The sequence below is a fragment of the Egretta garzetta genome, unplaced genomic scaffold, assembly GCF_000687185.1.
Source record: "Egretta garzetta isolate BGI_Z169 unplaced genomic scaffold, ASM68718v1 scaffold112, whole genome shotgun sequence".
In the NCBI taxonomy this organism is placed as follows: Eukaryota; Metazoa; Chordata; class Aves; order Pelecaniformes; family Ardeidae; genus Egretta; species Egretta garzetta.
Genome location: NW_009258884.1, coordinates 1,018,062 through 1,033,609, shown reverse-complemented (window position 1 = coordinate 1,033,609; position 15,548 = coordinate 1,018,062). Strand labels below are relative to the sequence as shown.

The window sequence follows — 15,548 nt, the reverse complement described above, 5'->3', positions numbered from 1 at the left end:
CCCCCCTGCCCGCTCCTGCCTGTCCTTGGCCACGCCGCGTCCCGCCTGCCCTTCGGTGCCTGGTGTGGGACCGCACGCCCTGCCGGGATGGGATTTGGGGGGATTCGGGCTCGCAGGGTGGCTTTCTGGGGGTTGCGGGATTTCCGCAGCCGGCAGCGCTTGTCACCTCTGCGGGGGACTGCCAGGGGGTGGCACTGCAGAGGCTGATGCCAGCCAGGGAAAAAGCATGGACAAAAATCCAGGGAGGCCGATCGGTGGGCGCAGGGCCTGGCTGGGGAGGCTGGGGTCCCGTCCGGCTGTGCCGCGTGGCCCCGGCTGGGCATCGCCGCGCTCCCGCCTTGCCGCCCCTCCGAGCGCAGCGGCCACGAGCTCCCCTTGCTGCTGTCGGGCACGGGAACCCCTTCAATTAGCAACGGCGAGGGACAAAACAGAGGGTAAGAGAGATGCAAAGGCTCAAGAGGAACCGGAGGGGAAGTTTTCCAGCCCTATAGCCTGCACAGAGCCCGCTTTGGGTTTGGAGGGGGTCAGGCTAAAAACCAGGGGAGCTCCCGCATCGGAGCTGCCATCCCAAGTGCCGCAGATGGGAAACGCACACATTCACCTCGGCAAATGAGTCTGGGCGCTCTCAAACAGCCCCGCATCGCAAACCCGCTTGCTCTGGAACTAATTACACACAGCGAGGCAGACGAGCAATGTATTTTGATACCTAAGAAAGCATTGTAAAACTCCTGACCGCTGCAGCAGAAAGCACCGCTGTGCTCAGGAAATTGGGCTCTTGCCCTTGCCCAGCCCAGCTCTCGTGCATGGCTGGGTCATGCAAGATGTGCAATTAGCCATTACACGCTCACCAGGGAATACCTGCGCCGCACATATGACCTCTAAGGCCACAGTCAGCACGTTTTCCTACATCCCCCCCCAAATTAGTCCATTTTCTCCCAGCTCTTTAATTGATAAAAAATATAATTAAGAAAAAAAAAAAAAGTCTAGTGCAAACTATTATCTTTCCTCCCGGACCTTCCAGCAGCCCAGGGCATGGCAGAAGCACATGCACAGGAACGCTGATGCCATTCCCGTGGGAAGCTCAGACAAGACTGGGAACGGCTCCATGACGTGGGGACACCCTTCCTGTTACAGGGTAAAAAGCTAGGGGACAATTTCTGATAGATCTGACGCCTGGATAGACCCAACGAGTGCAGAAGGAACCACAACGGCGCAGTGGGACTGCTGGTACCAGACGAGGCAGGTCCCTGCAGGGAGGCAGCGCTGCCCTCCCATCGCCCCGGGACGGAGTGGCCGAGCCCTGTGGCACGGCTGAAAGGAGGTGAAATACTTCCCAGCCTTAAATAAGACGCGTCACATAACCGGTCAGACCACTGACGTCCTCGCTGCTGGGAACACGCTTGCTGAAAAACACAAAATACGAGGCAAACCCAGGATCCTCCCGCAAAAAGATGGGGGTGAGCGGCAGGAGAGCCCGGAGTGGCGGCGACGGCCGCGCGGGATGAAGGCTCGGCACCGCCGGCAGAGCAGGACGCGGCTGCCCGGCGAGTGATTTCGTTTGCTTCGGTGGAGTTACGCCAGGAATGGACTTGGCCCCAGCATGTCTGAGGGTTATTGTATCTGCATTCCCCCATGCATATACTGTCGAGATGTATTAACTTCCTTAAATGTACCAGTAAAACAACCTCTTATGATACACTTTAATGAACTTGTACAGTTGCCAACAAATTGTGCATCATATAAAACCCATTCGGCCTTATAGACTCTCTGGCTATTTTGTAATAACTGCAATTTGCTTCTGCTGAAGCAAGATAACCAGGGTTGAGAAGTCAGGCTTTGCAGAAACCTAAATATTTGATTTGGGGGGGAGTGGGTGGGAGAAGGAAGAAAGGGGCCTCTGGGAGCTATTTATGGGGTCAAAATAACATGAGACCTGCTCTTCTCGTAGCGTTTCCACCATCAAGGAAATGAAATACTGTGAGAAGACCAGCACTTGCATTATTTTGGCCCCATAAATGGCTCCCTGAGGTTTTCAAAAGCCCGTGAAAAACAAACACAAATACAAATAAATGCTAATACTGGAAACGTAAATACTAAAACCTGCCCATGTCCCCGGAGAATACAACTCACAGCGTCCTGACTGCCCCAAAAAAAAAAAAAAAAAAAAGACGACGGGAAAAAAAGGCGAAGGAGCAGGAACATCTGCTGAAGCCATGAGGAGAAAGTCACTTCAGGGAAGCCAGGAGCAGCCTTGCCTGTGCTTTTGATGGTAACAGTAATGGGCACCGCTGGCATCACCCAGGGTCCCGGAATAATAGGGATTTCCAGGGCACACGCGCTTTCCGACGTGGTGAAGGTGTTGGCAGTAAAAACCCTCGCCACTGCCGGCGTGGGGAGGAGCGGTGGTCCGGAGCGGGGGGAAGGCAGCACGGCGAGCGCCTGGTTGGGGTCCCCAGCCCGGACGGGGGGTGGCCGCCCCCCCTCCCATGGCCCTGCAGCATCCGGCACGCTCGGGGGCTGTGGAAACACCGATGCTGCTTGGAGAGCAACGGGGCCCTGAAGGTGCTTTGTGCAAAGCAAACGCTGGCCGCTCTCTGCTTGGCATCACCTCCAGCTTGGTCCGCCCGCAGACCGGCACCAGCGCAGCCTTCCTGCGGCACTGCGTGAGAAATGGAAACCAAAACCTCCCGTGAAACGTTTCTTTCCGCTAATATTCCCAAACACCACGCTGCAGCCTGACGGACCTGTCCCTTGTTCTGCTGCCCAAGCCACTGTCCACTGTCCCTGAGCTGGCTGCCAAGGTGGAGAGGAGGAGGAGGAGGAGGAGGAGGAGGAGCTGCTCTGGGGACAGCCCGGGGTCCCCACGTCCAGGAGAGCGGTGCCGTCCCCTGTCCAGCAAGGTGGCTGCACCCTCAATTCCAGAAAGCTCCAGGAACTGTCAAAGGACCCCAGCAAATCTACAAAGGTCTAAAACCCTGCCAAGCTTAAATGTGAAACCGTTTTATAGGGTGCATTAATTCAATGCCTGAAAAAAAATCTATATAGCCCTCTTTTGCCCGGAACACTCATAAATTATGCTGCCTTTCTTATTCGAGCTCTCTCTGTAGTGGTCCACTTGAAGCCGTGGCATCTCCTTTATGTCTACTCAAAAATCTCATCTCCAGTGCATTATTTCTTCTAATGGTTTTCCCTTTCTCTCTGTTTGCTTTCTCCTGGTAAGCAGAGTTTCAAAATATCCTCCAAAATCATTTGCTGGAAGAGCTGACCCTTTCCTCTTACCTAGCGAGGGCTGCCCCGGCTCCCGCGCAGCCCGGCGGAGCCGCGGCCGGGATAAATGATACAATGACAGCAGCCTGATGTGTCGGGGCAGCGGGGAAGCGGCAGCAACTCTGAATACAAGAATTATTCTTCATCATCTCAAACTGTCACAACACATTACCCTCAAAGCCGCAGCTCGCTGAAGGAGTGACCCTGGACTGAATGGGAGAGTGCTCGGGGAAAGAACTAATTGTAGCCTCTTTTCACACGTCAGTCACTTTTCACAGCACCAAGCCTTTCAAGCTCAACTAATGTCAAGTTCCCTTTTCCTTTTGCTGGGCTGAGTATTTCTGATTTTTAAGGATGGCATTTTTAAAGGAACAAGGTCTCTGGCGAGGGATGAGGCCGGGGAGGGGAGGAAGCGTCGGCGTGAGCACGCATCAGAAAGTCCATCAGACGCCTGAAGACTCGTTAGGAATTAGACAATTAACAAGTAGGAATGCAGGAAGCGGGGTAATGGCCAGCAGGGCTTGCATCTCCTTGATTTCATTTCTGTCATTCACGGTGATTGTTTTGGGGAACTCTCGGGGCTCCGCCGTGCGCCACGGGGGCTGCCAGCACGGCGACTTGCTCTGCCCCTTCCCCGCGATCCGGATGCAAGACGGGCGCTTTCCCGCGGCGGGGAGGAGAAATGAGGTGCTGCTTACTAAAACCCCTTCTCCCCCGCCACGAGCAGTTTTTGAATGAACAGCTAAAAGGCCAAAATTAGAGCTTCGTTTCAAAATCAAAGATCGTGTCCTTCGTTCGGAGGAGAAGTGAGAAGGCTCCCTGCAGACTGAGCTCTCAAAACGACCGCCCGGTCTGTGCTCCTGGGCAGGAGAAACCTAAGGGCCCTTCATACCTCCTTGTCTTTAACCGAAATCCGAAAATATTCTGCGGCAAGGACTATTTTTTTTTTACCCTTGCATTTGCACAATGCCTATCGCGGGGGACTTGCAGAGCTGACTGGGGCTTCTGAGTGTTACTTATTAACTGTAATGAATAATAATTATGTAGCTTCTGCCATCTGGATTCTCATTCAAAAGGATCCTATATAAAGCAAACACTAAAAGGCAATTTGTATTAACACAATGGAAGTCTCGAGGATCTCTTAAACTGTTTGTAATTTACACAACGCTCCCCGGTGAATGGATTAGTTAAACATTTTTATTTCACTGATTGCCACCGAAGGGAGCGGGACGTGCTCCCATGGAGGAGCTCGCACCGGCCCCCGACGCGCGGCTTCCGCTCCCCCGTACGCCCAGACGCACTTTTACACGTAAGCTCTCCATCTTCCAGTGTTTAGACAACATCCCAAACTCAGCTGGACACTTTTGGCTCTATTTCTGCAGGAACATTTACTACGAACATCACAACCGGTCCCCACGGGAGCCGGTGCCGCTGCCTGGGATGGGCACGGCGCAGCCCAAGGCGGAAAAGGGCTCAAAAGCCGATGGGAAGTCGTAAACCGGACCGGGATGCAGAAATACTGAACCGGGATGCAGCAGTACCGCCCCTAACACAGAGGCTTGGAAAGTCCATGACCGCTGCTGCGGTTGTAGGTTTTTCTTGGGTATTCCCTTTTTTTTTTTTTTTTATGAAATGCAATTATGCTAACGAGGGAGCTCTAATTATAATCCAGCTCCACCACCCTCCAGGGCAGGGGGGGGCACCGCACCCCCAGGGGAAACCTGCGCTTTTGGGTACTGGGATAAGCAAAAATCATTAATATTAAATTGTAGTGAAACGAAAGCACCAAGTATTCATTAAAGCTCTTAATTTTCCCAGCTCCTTTTAATTTGAGATGGCTGAAAAGAGATTTCCGGGCAAATGTTATTTTTACATCGCTCCTTTCCAAAGGGAGCATGGACAGCAAGTTGGTTCCCAGCTTTATATACGACTATAATGTTTACAAGTTCATATGATTATGATAATGTTTAAAAGTCAATTAAACCTGCTCTCTGCCCCAAGCCCCGTGCCCCACTCCTGCAGGGGCCATTAACTGGTGCCCGTTTCCCCCACGCTCCGGCAACCAGGGCAGGCGGCTGCTGGGACTGATGTCCTGCGATGCTTCGGGTGGCCGTGATAGACCTGCTCCTAAGAAATATTTCTTTCTCCTTTTTTTTTTTTTTTTTAAACCAGCAGTTTGAAAAAAAGAGATTTTAAACTCCATTCAAAAGGGGAAATGTAACACTACGGCGTCTGAACACCGAAAATCAATCCCCGTATTAAAACCATTTCACCCTGCTGCAAGCTGAAAGATGTTGAGACACCACTAAAGCACCTACATTAAATTTGCAAAGTCAAAAAGACCGGCAAACACTGCCTGAACAACTTCTCTGAAATCAGAATTCAGTGGCCTATGTAAAATATTAGTTACTGTCAAACTATCTTACAATAACTCCAGTGCTGAATCCACATAGAGTTCATTAATGCCATGCACTTGGAGATGAAACCTGGCATCTTGGAAAAAAGGTGGCACGATCTAGCAAGGAGATGAGGGGGTACGGGAGGCAGGAGATAACCAGGGGAACGAAGACTGAGCCTTCTGAACATCAGAGCCCCTCCGAGACCGCAAATTTCACTTCTAGGGCCTTATTTCAATGCGAAGATGCCAAACAACTAACACTTACGAAATGGGGAGGACATCTGAACTTACATAAATGTCTGGGTTTACTCCAGGCATGAAGAGATTGTTGAGATATGGACAAAACATTTTCATGCATGAACTTCTAAAGAATTTTGTCTACCAAGAAGAAAAAAAAAAAAAAAGCAGCAAGCAGCTTGTTTTTTCCTTTAAAAAAGAGAACCCAAAAAGCTCCGTATGACTCGAGTCCATTGGAGCAGGAGACCCAAGACTTCGGCATCTTGCCAGACTTGACTCTGAGCATTTTACGGAAGGTTAAAAGTGCACCAGATAAAGGACTAGCATTTAGAGAGAGAATATTCTTCACGATAGGCACTTTCACAGTGACTGCAGTGCTTTTAAAAAATAATCTCAAGTTTCCTAGAGCTGTATATTTTTGTAAAGAGGTTTAGGATGTTTTCCTCCATAAATGGCACTTCAGAAGGATGAGTTACCCATTTTAGTCAGTATGTGAAATTTCAGAAGCCAGAACAGTCAAATCCTTATAGAAAACACTTCCTGTAGCATCCACACCATGGAAGCCGAGGACTCCTTGTGCAAGATTTCTCGAGTTTTTAAAACGAACACGCAGATACGGTTGTTTAGCTTTAAAGGAATTCCCTCCTACCCCATCTTGAAAGTTTCAATATGTTGCCCCTGTAAATCCTATAACGTAACTTATATGTAATACACGCTTCCCTCTGCAAGCCAGTCTGTTTGCAAGTTTTTTTTAACGTATTTAGGCAGAATTATCTTGTATCTTCAGTTACGCAAGCAGCACATCTGTGTATATCAGACCAAAAGCATTTGCAGAGAAAACACTGTATTAAAATTCCTGGGTTTGGTCTCTCATTCCCAGGGTTATGGGAGTGCCTCGGATTGCTCAACAGTGACCCCTCTGTCAGCCTCCGACTCCACAAAGGAAAATACAAACGCGATGAAAATGCAAAAGCATGTCGTTGGCGTGTTCACAACACCTACCAGCTCTGTCCCCTACACCCTCCGGACTCTTTGGATCCTGCTTCTGAGGATTTGGAGGTGATGCTCCTGTTCCTGAAACCACCACGCTTCTAACCAGAGCAGGTCTGGACCCAACGCGTGGATCTAAGCATCCCCCTTCCCACCAGAGCTGGAGCCACTCGAGGTCTCGAGGTCGGGGGGTCCTGTCCCAAAGGTGGCTGCAGCAAAGCCACCGCGCAGGAGTGTGATGACTGGGAGCCCTCAGGGAGTGCTGGGGTTCCTTCCTGAGCCCTGGGCTCGGCCGAACAGTCCCAGCAAAAAAGCTGGGCATGGGGAAGTTGCCTGAAGGTCAGAAATACAAATCGAGCAGTGACTTCAGGGTCTGGGCAGCCCCTCGCCGATATGCTGAACTTCAGACATGCCCACCCTCCAAACCTCAGCAGTTTCTTTCACATCTAAGACCTCTTTTTTCCCCCCTCTTGTGATGCTTCCTCAGTTATTGGGCCTCCTTAATCACCCTCGGCGAGGGAGAGAGGCAACCCCGGCGGAGGGCAACTGCTGTGCTCGGAGTGTGCCTCCCCGTGCCTCTCGCACATGTGCGCTAGGCGCTTCTGACACAAACGTATTGCTGGGTTCATTCTAGGAGTATAATATTACAAAGCAAAGTAATTCTGGCACAACTTCTAGTACTTCTGACACAAAGTGGCCTTTCGGGCCAGTGAGGAAAGCTACTGAGAGGCTCTGGGCTGTCTCCGCGGTGCAGATTGATGCTGAGGAGGAAGCTAGACCGGACTGGAATTTGGGTTCAATTCAAAGGAAAAGTTAAAAGTTTGGGGGGAGCAGATGCTCAGCTGGTCCAAATCAGAAGAGTTTTGCTGAAGCTCATGAAATGATGTCACTGCAGGCTCAGGCTTTTCTGCTCATCTAAATGGTTCAAGGCTCTCAGATCTGAAAAGCTCAGGTGGAAACCCAAGGAGCAGAGGTCTCCTCTTTTCATTTGCCCAGCGCTGGTGTTAGTGTTGCTGAGAAACTCCGAACCCATCCAAACAATCCTAGTTCCAAACACAACTTAGTTGGTATATTTAGTCAATTATTTTAAAGATTCTGTTGACATCGCTGCTTCAAGCAGACCCATTTGTGAAACACAGACTTAATTTTATGAAGCACTCAAAGCTCGCAGTACTACTCTTAAAATCACGTCTACCTAGACTGAGCATTAACCGAGCCTGGAAAAACAACAGACCAACCTTGTGGGCTCGCTCTCTTACGGGATTGCTTGAGGGTCTTGATACACTCTGTCTTATTTATATAGCTCCAAATTCTGACATTAGACATAAATATGGAAGAGCCTTGATAAAAATGACATCCAAAGCTTAATTGGGCCCTCTGCTAATGGAGTTGTTCAGCACAGCAGTTTGCATTTGTTCTCATGAAACCAGAAGGCAGCTGGAAAAAAGTCACCTGGATGTTCTAACTTGTTAAAAGTCATATTTTAAAATTGATTCCAAGTATTGATCCTAATATACCCTGCCTCTTTAGTTATGCTCTCACAAGCACTGTCAAACGTGTGAATGAGCTGCAGCCTGCGGACGAGCACGTGGCAGAGGATAACGCTTGTGTGAAATCCAAAAGACCTAATGGCAAACCAAGGCATTCCTCTGGCTGCATCCCACATAAAAGGCAATTTAAATCATCTCAAGCTGTGCAGATTCTGCCTTGCACTTGGGCATCTGGCAGCGGAGTTGCTATCACTACCTGCTCTTCGCGTTGTGTTCTTTTGCAGACTTTTCGCTTGCATTTTGATGGGTGACCAGCCACGTTTCCAAAAGATAAACCAAAGAGACAACACAGTACTGGCATGATATAAAGGTGTTTTGTTTTTTTTTTTAAAGGGTGGGGATAAAAGCAGCCCTGAGCAAAGGCCAGAAAGCACGCCCAGATTTCAGGTTCGGGATCTGTGCCCGTACAATTCATCCTCCCACTGCTGCCTCCGTGGCTGCAGATGCGGGAGGAAGGCTGCTAGGCTAATTTGTCTTTTGATTAATGCCTCCAAGCATCATTTCCACTGGACAACCTGGCCCCAGTGACGGAGTGCCCAACGGGAATAGCTGCTCAGCGTGGCGTGTGGGAATAGGTGGGAGATGCCGTCCATGGGATTGCTGTGCTCTGCCTTAGGAGAAAACCAGCATAGCAACATCCCCCTGCAGCACAGCCCGTGGCACTGCTTCTGCGTCCCCCGGCACGCTGCTATCTGCATTGGGAACCACCACCATCTCCATCCTGCCCACCTCGACCAGGGGTCTGCATGTGCTCGCCATCCCCAGCCACCCACGGCTCCTCGCTCCCATGCCGTGCCACCGAGCCGGAGCGGAGGGAACGGGGCAGGTCCTGGCTCCCGACCCTGCCTGCACCTTCCTGCCTGTGGCCTTCCTGGAAAAACGTCTTTGGAAACAGTCAGAGAAGTGATACTGACCCTTTGTCTTTCACAACACCATCAGCTTTTGATATAAACACAGAGTTCATGTCTTGGGCAGATACTGAGAAAGTCACTGACCAAGCAAGTAACAAATAAATACCATAAATAAATAAATAAATAAATAAAGGGATGGTATTTTAGCTGCAGGGGTCTTCTTGGAAAATGGGATAAAATGCCTCTCACAGAAAAAGGCAGTAAACAGTTTATGTCCCGGAACAGCCATTTTAGAGGGTGGGTGGCTTCCTGGCGTGTCCGGAGGTGACACGCCACCAGCCGGCATCAGGCATTCCCAAATTCTGTATCTTTTCCCAACAGCGAATGGTTGCTTAAAAAACCCCATCCTCTTACCACTTCTTTCTGTCTGCATGGAAAACAAATTCCTTCCTCCCCGGGATGCGGGATAGCCTGCGGGGAAGGTGCTTGGAGAAATCTCAGAGGTTCATGCTCGTGTCTGAGGAACACAGAGTGAAGGCTAAAAGCTGGCCAGCGGCAAAAGCCGCCGCCTCGGCTGAGGCGACAGGAATGAAGGGCAGAATATAAACAACAGAAGTGGGGGAAAAGCTATTTACACTTTTTAGAAGTTCTACTCTTTTTCTACATTAGCTCGCGCATTCCCAAGCATGTAATTACCAACGATGTAATTTAAGAGGGCACCAGCAGAAAGAGAAAAAAGCAGCCAGGCTATTATCTTTTTGCCTCTACATTTTGCCTCAACATCTTTTTCATTCCTTGTGAGCAAACAACTTTTCCACGGCACCGTTTTTACAGAAAGAACATGCCTTTGGAGGCGTCAACCACGTGCATGAACCTCCACAGGAGTCCTGGACACCCTCCGCTTCTGCTGGGGCAGCAGCATGGACGGGCTCTCCGTTTGCAAAACGCTTCCAACTGATTTGTCATTTTTCTTACTCTTAGGGTTTTTTTTTTTTTTTTGTCAGCTGATTGTGCACACAATATTGAGCAATAATAAACAGAGGAGGATGAAAACTGCTGCAGCTTGAGAAGTGAGCTCAGGATATGATTCCTCCTCACCGGATGCCTGGAAGATGTCACTGAAATTCTCTCTCCCTTAGTGCAACCCATGTGGAGCCAATATGAACTCCCAGCAAAGTGCTTAAAAACCCATTATTTATAATAACTGTTAAATGATGAGACATTGTTTACCCAGATCGCAAGATAAATTCTCACTTACAGAATGCTTGCCTGACCGTCCTGAACGTCATCTGGTTTTTATTTAAATGCAAAATGTAATTAGGCTCCCAATAACACAGCAGAAGAATTCAATAAGATAGGGCTTTTCACTTACAGTTTAATATTAACATTCTCCCATAAATGTTAATGAATAAAAGTCTACTGTTTTATATATTATCCATGGTGGGGAGACAGCAGGCTAGGAATGGGAGGAAAGCTAATCTTTTCATACCACAAATTACGATACATACCTCAAGGAGAACCAACCCTTCCCAGCATTGCCGGGGACCCAGCCCCAAGGCTGCTTCCTCCTGGGGCACCCACCAGACCTGGTCCCATGGGATATGCTCCAGGGAGTCTCCATCCCCAGCAAGCATGGAGATCCTTTTCCCCTGCCCTCTCTCCTCCCTTCCCGCTTTCTGCCCGACCATCTCCACTAGGCACGCTACCAGCATCTGATAACTAACAACATCGCTGCTAAGCAAGGATGCGGCCCCAAGCCCTGATATTCTTAGACTCCACTGTGCACAGCAAGGCTAGATTATCAGAAAAATCAGGTTACTATTTGTCTGATATTCTGTTAGAGAAACGCGCGGGGGTGATGAGAGGTGATGGCAGGACTGCAGGCTACAGTACGATGATAGGAAACGATACGGCATCCCAACGGGTTGGAGAGGGCCCTTGGAGCTGGCAGAGGTGGTGCTTTGGGAGTCCATCGAAGGACTTTGTTTTAGCTTTTGACCTTCCACTTATTGCTGGGGGTTGTGCTGCGTTAATGCATATTTTGCTGTTTGGTGACTCATACTTCATCGTATCTCTCTAATAAGAAGCATTCATTTAACAGTTCGACTGCTTAACAAGTTATCGCATAAATAGGTTTCCATTCTACAGCCTCCTCTCCCATCTCCCCTGGTGAGGGCCACGCATCTTTTATGAGAGCTTTGCAATGACTTGGGCCATCATCCTTTCACAGTCCAGGGAATGGGAGATGCCCTTGGCACTGGTGCGATGTTAATGCTCGTCACGGGCAGGAAGGTGAGCTGGCAAACCGGCCACGTGTCATTTTAAGATAACAAAAGGCTCAAACTTTCAAAGACTTCATGCAAGATGTGCTGGAGGTTTGCACTACAGTGCAAGCAGAGATGGGAGCAATGTGTCAGCCTAACAAACCCCAACAGCGGGACCCCCGGGAGGGAGCGGGGTGGTGGCACGTGGTCCGGCTGGCCACACACCTTCTGCCCCGAGCTGCCACTTGTCCTTAACCGTGAGGGTTACAGGAGTCACGTAAAGCCATACGGGGATTTCGGGGTGCACTGGCCTCCCCAGTGCTCAGATGGCAAAGCTGGAGCAGAGACCGAGGGGTACAAAGGCAGCAGCAGAGCTGAGCGGGGACTTGTGCCTTCCCCCAGCCAAGCCAGGCTTTAGGAGCAAGCACCAGCTGGTGCTGCGCACACCTACGATCGCTCCTGTGAAAATCAGCAAAATACCGAAAGGCTCTCGGGGGCTGCTGGGCTTGGGGAAGGGAGAAAGAACTGTCTTGTCTTTATTCTGCCACCACCTCAGCAGCTGCAACAAGTTTTGGCTCAAAAAACAGCTGTAAAAATACTAGTCCTGGTTCAAATGCTGGGAGACGAGGGTTGTTATACTTACTAAGAGATATGCCTGCCATAAGCCATATCCTACATAAAAATACCATGCAAAGGCTCCTAAAAGGAATAACGAGGTAATTATAGAAACTAGAGATGGAAAAATCCTGTAGTCTCCTCGTCTCCTGCACCCTGCTCAGTGCAGGACCGCTTGGTGTGGGGCAGGCTTCAGAGCTCAGACTTTTAAAGGGAAGATTTAATAAACACTGAGAAACATTTCTAAATATTTAGAAAACCCAAAGTAACGGATTTCCAAGCCAAGCTGTACAAACAGAAAATGAATTTAGAAAACTGTTAAAAATCAACAGCTTTTGCGTGCACCAAAATACATTTCTCTGAATAGCAAGCAGCACCTCACGGGCACGATGCTGCAGAGCTGTAAGGATGCTCAGCCCTTTGCAGAATCAGGCCTAAACGAATACCTACCACGGCTTCCCTCCCGTTCCCCCCAAAATCAATAGCAGAAGCCTCAGTGATGCAAAGAGCTTAATGCTTTAGTAGGTACGCGTTGAAACGGTCAGATGTGAGCAAAGCCAAGCTGGACAGGACGGAGCTTTACATTTTCCTGTGAAATGCTGGAGGATTGCAGCAGGAAAATTAATTTGCTTAATCATTAGGAAGAAAAACCACAAACCAAAGCAAACTAAACAAAACCCCAAGGCAATAGTAGGGCTCTAAGGAGAGAGGGAATTGTTTCTCTGTTAACTACTCTAAGACAAAGCACTGGAAGAAAAATGTCCAGTTCCCATAATGTCGTAACCCGATTACGGCCTGCGCAGAAGAGCTAGAACACTTGCAGAACAATGAGTAAGAAATTAAGTTTTAAATTGAGTGCTGGCCCTATCTTGTGTCACTTCTTTATATCCTAGGAGAAAGGACACGGCTGAGCTCATTCCGTATACGGCAGCGCGAGATGCCTGGATGCAGACATCATTTAGTCATCTCATATATGTTTCTCCCCATTTCTTTCTCCAGGAGGAATGACAAATCTAGAAATGTGACTGCACTTTGTTTTATTATGATATTGATTTTTCTGCAAAGGGAAAGTGCATTTATCCCCCAGGTCTGTGTGCCGGCAAGAAAGGGTTAACAAAATGTTTATCACAAAGCTGGCTTCAGAGTTGAAAGTAATGTGATCAGTAATGAATTTTGTGTTACATTAGGTTGTATAAATGGACAGACAAGCGCAGACAACAAGTGGCCAGGAGTCGGGGCTAATCTAATGATGTAAAAATAGAGACAGCACCAATTATACTTGGGGCCAGCTCAGAGCTCCTGCAGGGACTGCAAATGAATAGGTACAAATCAAATTACTGACTAATAGACGCACTACAAGAGAGGGCAGTCAATGCTAAATACATTAGGGCCTTGTGACCTCTCTGCTCTGAACAGCAGAATCCTAAATTTGACTTGGGGAAAAAAAAAAAATCAAAGAAACTCTTGTTCGTTTAAGGAGAGAAAAAGAACAATGTTATTTGTGAAATGATTTGAGACACTTCCATGTTTTTTGTTTGGTTCCCCTACGACCGTGTTATGCACAGAACCCTTTGAAAGCTGACAAGACGGTTTGCTTTTAGAACACAGAGAAATAGTCTTTGTGCAAAAGTTAAGACCTGATAACAATACAGTTACGTTACATACCAAAACATCTCAAAGCCATGTGCCTCTTTGTGGGGATGTTTTTTACTGCTACTTCACCGGCTGTGTCTGTATCAAAAATAAAATATTTCTTAAAAAATGCCTTGATTTAATAGTAAGAAAAAGAAAAGGAATCTCCCCACACCACAATCGATAAGAAGTAAATGCAGTTGATCAACTTGTTATCAAAAGGCAGAAAGTCAGAGTCGTCTCGTGGTACCAGTGCTGCTTTTAGAAATACCAGCAGACTTCTTCTACAAACAGCAATGAACCTGAACTCACCCCAGAACCATTTGTGGTATCAGCATCCATCCCTCCCACCCCCTTAAATAATGTACGACCTGGAAGAAATCCCACTAAACACTCCTGGGGCTGGTGGCAAGCTGGATTTGGAGACCTGGGCAATGGTTGGGATGTAAGAACTGCCCTTGTTGGCCCCAGCAGGGCTGGAGGACGGGGCTGCTCCAGGGACGATGGCTTGGGCAGGGACGAACGAGAAGCCCATGCTGAGGTGCTTGATGTCCTGCACGGGGCAGCTGCGCTCTCGTTGCATATGTTGCACGTGAGAAATAACTAATAAAACCACATTAAAATGTGTGCAGTGCAAATGCTGCTGCTCTTACACCCTGCACTTCAAAAACGGTGGCTCCTAAAGAGCCCTGAACTTGCATTTCTTTTAAAAGAGTCTCATGCAAATAAACCTTTTGTAGGAAGAACTGCGTTGAGCTCTTAAGACTTATTTGAGGGGGGTAATTTAATCTCTGACCCTGGGATGAATATTCTGAAAGTTCAAAGGCTGCTTTTAGCATCCGTGTTATGTGATACGCCAGTGTGTTTGCTGCCCAAGTTGATTTTGCATTGAACTTATGCAGAAATCTCTTTGCAGAAATGCTCTTCAGAGGGAAAATCAATTGTCGTGTGTTCCTGGGTTCCTGTATCCCACGCCCAAGTTAGGATTAAGACCAACTGAGGAGAGGGAAGGGACAAACTGTCTTGGAAAAATTAAAAGCAAGAGGAAGGAAAGAAGGAAGGAAGGAAGGAAGGAAGGGGTGGAAAGGTACCAATTGAAGCTGACTCTATGCAGGGCTAATCCTAGTCCTCAAACTAAATGTACAGGTGCCATCTATGCCCAGGTGGCTGCTCATCGCTCAACACATCACCACAGGCATTTTCTTTTTTGGTAGAACCCCAGGAAGGATGCTCCTTGCAGGGGATCCAAGGGCAGCAGCTCCTGCCTCAGCCAGGCACGCCAGAAGGCGCGTGCCTTCACTTCGCCAAACCACAAATTTCACAGAAAGATTTCAAAAACGTTCTCCTGCAAAGCTCAAGGGTGTCAGGACCCCAGTTTGGCTCAGGCTGGTGTAACCACATGGCTTCGGCTAGGGACCAGGATCCCAACCACCCTGAGCACCGATCCCGGGTTTCGTATGGGCTATTCCCTAACAGCATGTCTAATTAGCTCCACTTACTTACAGCCCATTAATCACGTTAAAGAGTTTGCTTCAACATATGAGCTTCCTTCATCGCATTATGAGTTTGTTCACGAACTTTGGAAGGAATCCAGACGGTTTCTTCCAAGGGCGAGGTGCAGGGCACTCTGCGGCGTTTGCACCACAGGTGGTAGTTGACAGACCCGGAGTTTTGCAGTTTTGGAAGAAAACGAGCCATATTTTTTTTTTTTTTTTAGGTAAAACATTTAATGGGGTTTTAAAAC

At 48.6% G+C, this 15,548-nt stretch overlaps 1 protein-coding gene across 3 annotated transcripts in view; it reads right to left on the bottom strand.

Annotated features, from left to right (window-relative positions):
• Window positions 1–15,548, bottom strand: part of BCAS3 (BCAS3 microtubule associated cell migration factor) — a 384,390-nt gene that overhangs the window by 3,110 nt on the left and 365,732 nt on the right. For 2 of the 3 annotated variants that reach the window (XM_035889526.1, XM_035889530.1), the window contains one exon: window positions 13,838–13,903. The exons of the other annotated variant lie outside the window; for it this stretch is intronic. In XM_035889526.1, coding sequence (XP_035745419.1) covers window positions 13,838–13,903 — 66 coding nt within the window. The remainder of the gene's footprint in view (window positions 1–13,837; window positions 13,904–15,548) is intronic. 3 annotated transcript variants of the gene reach the window in all.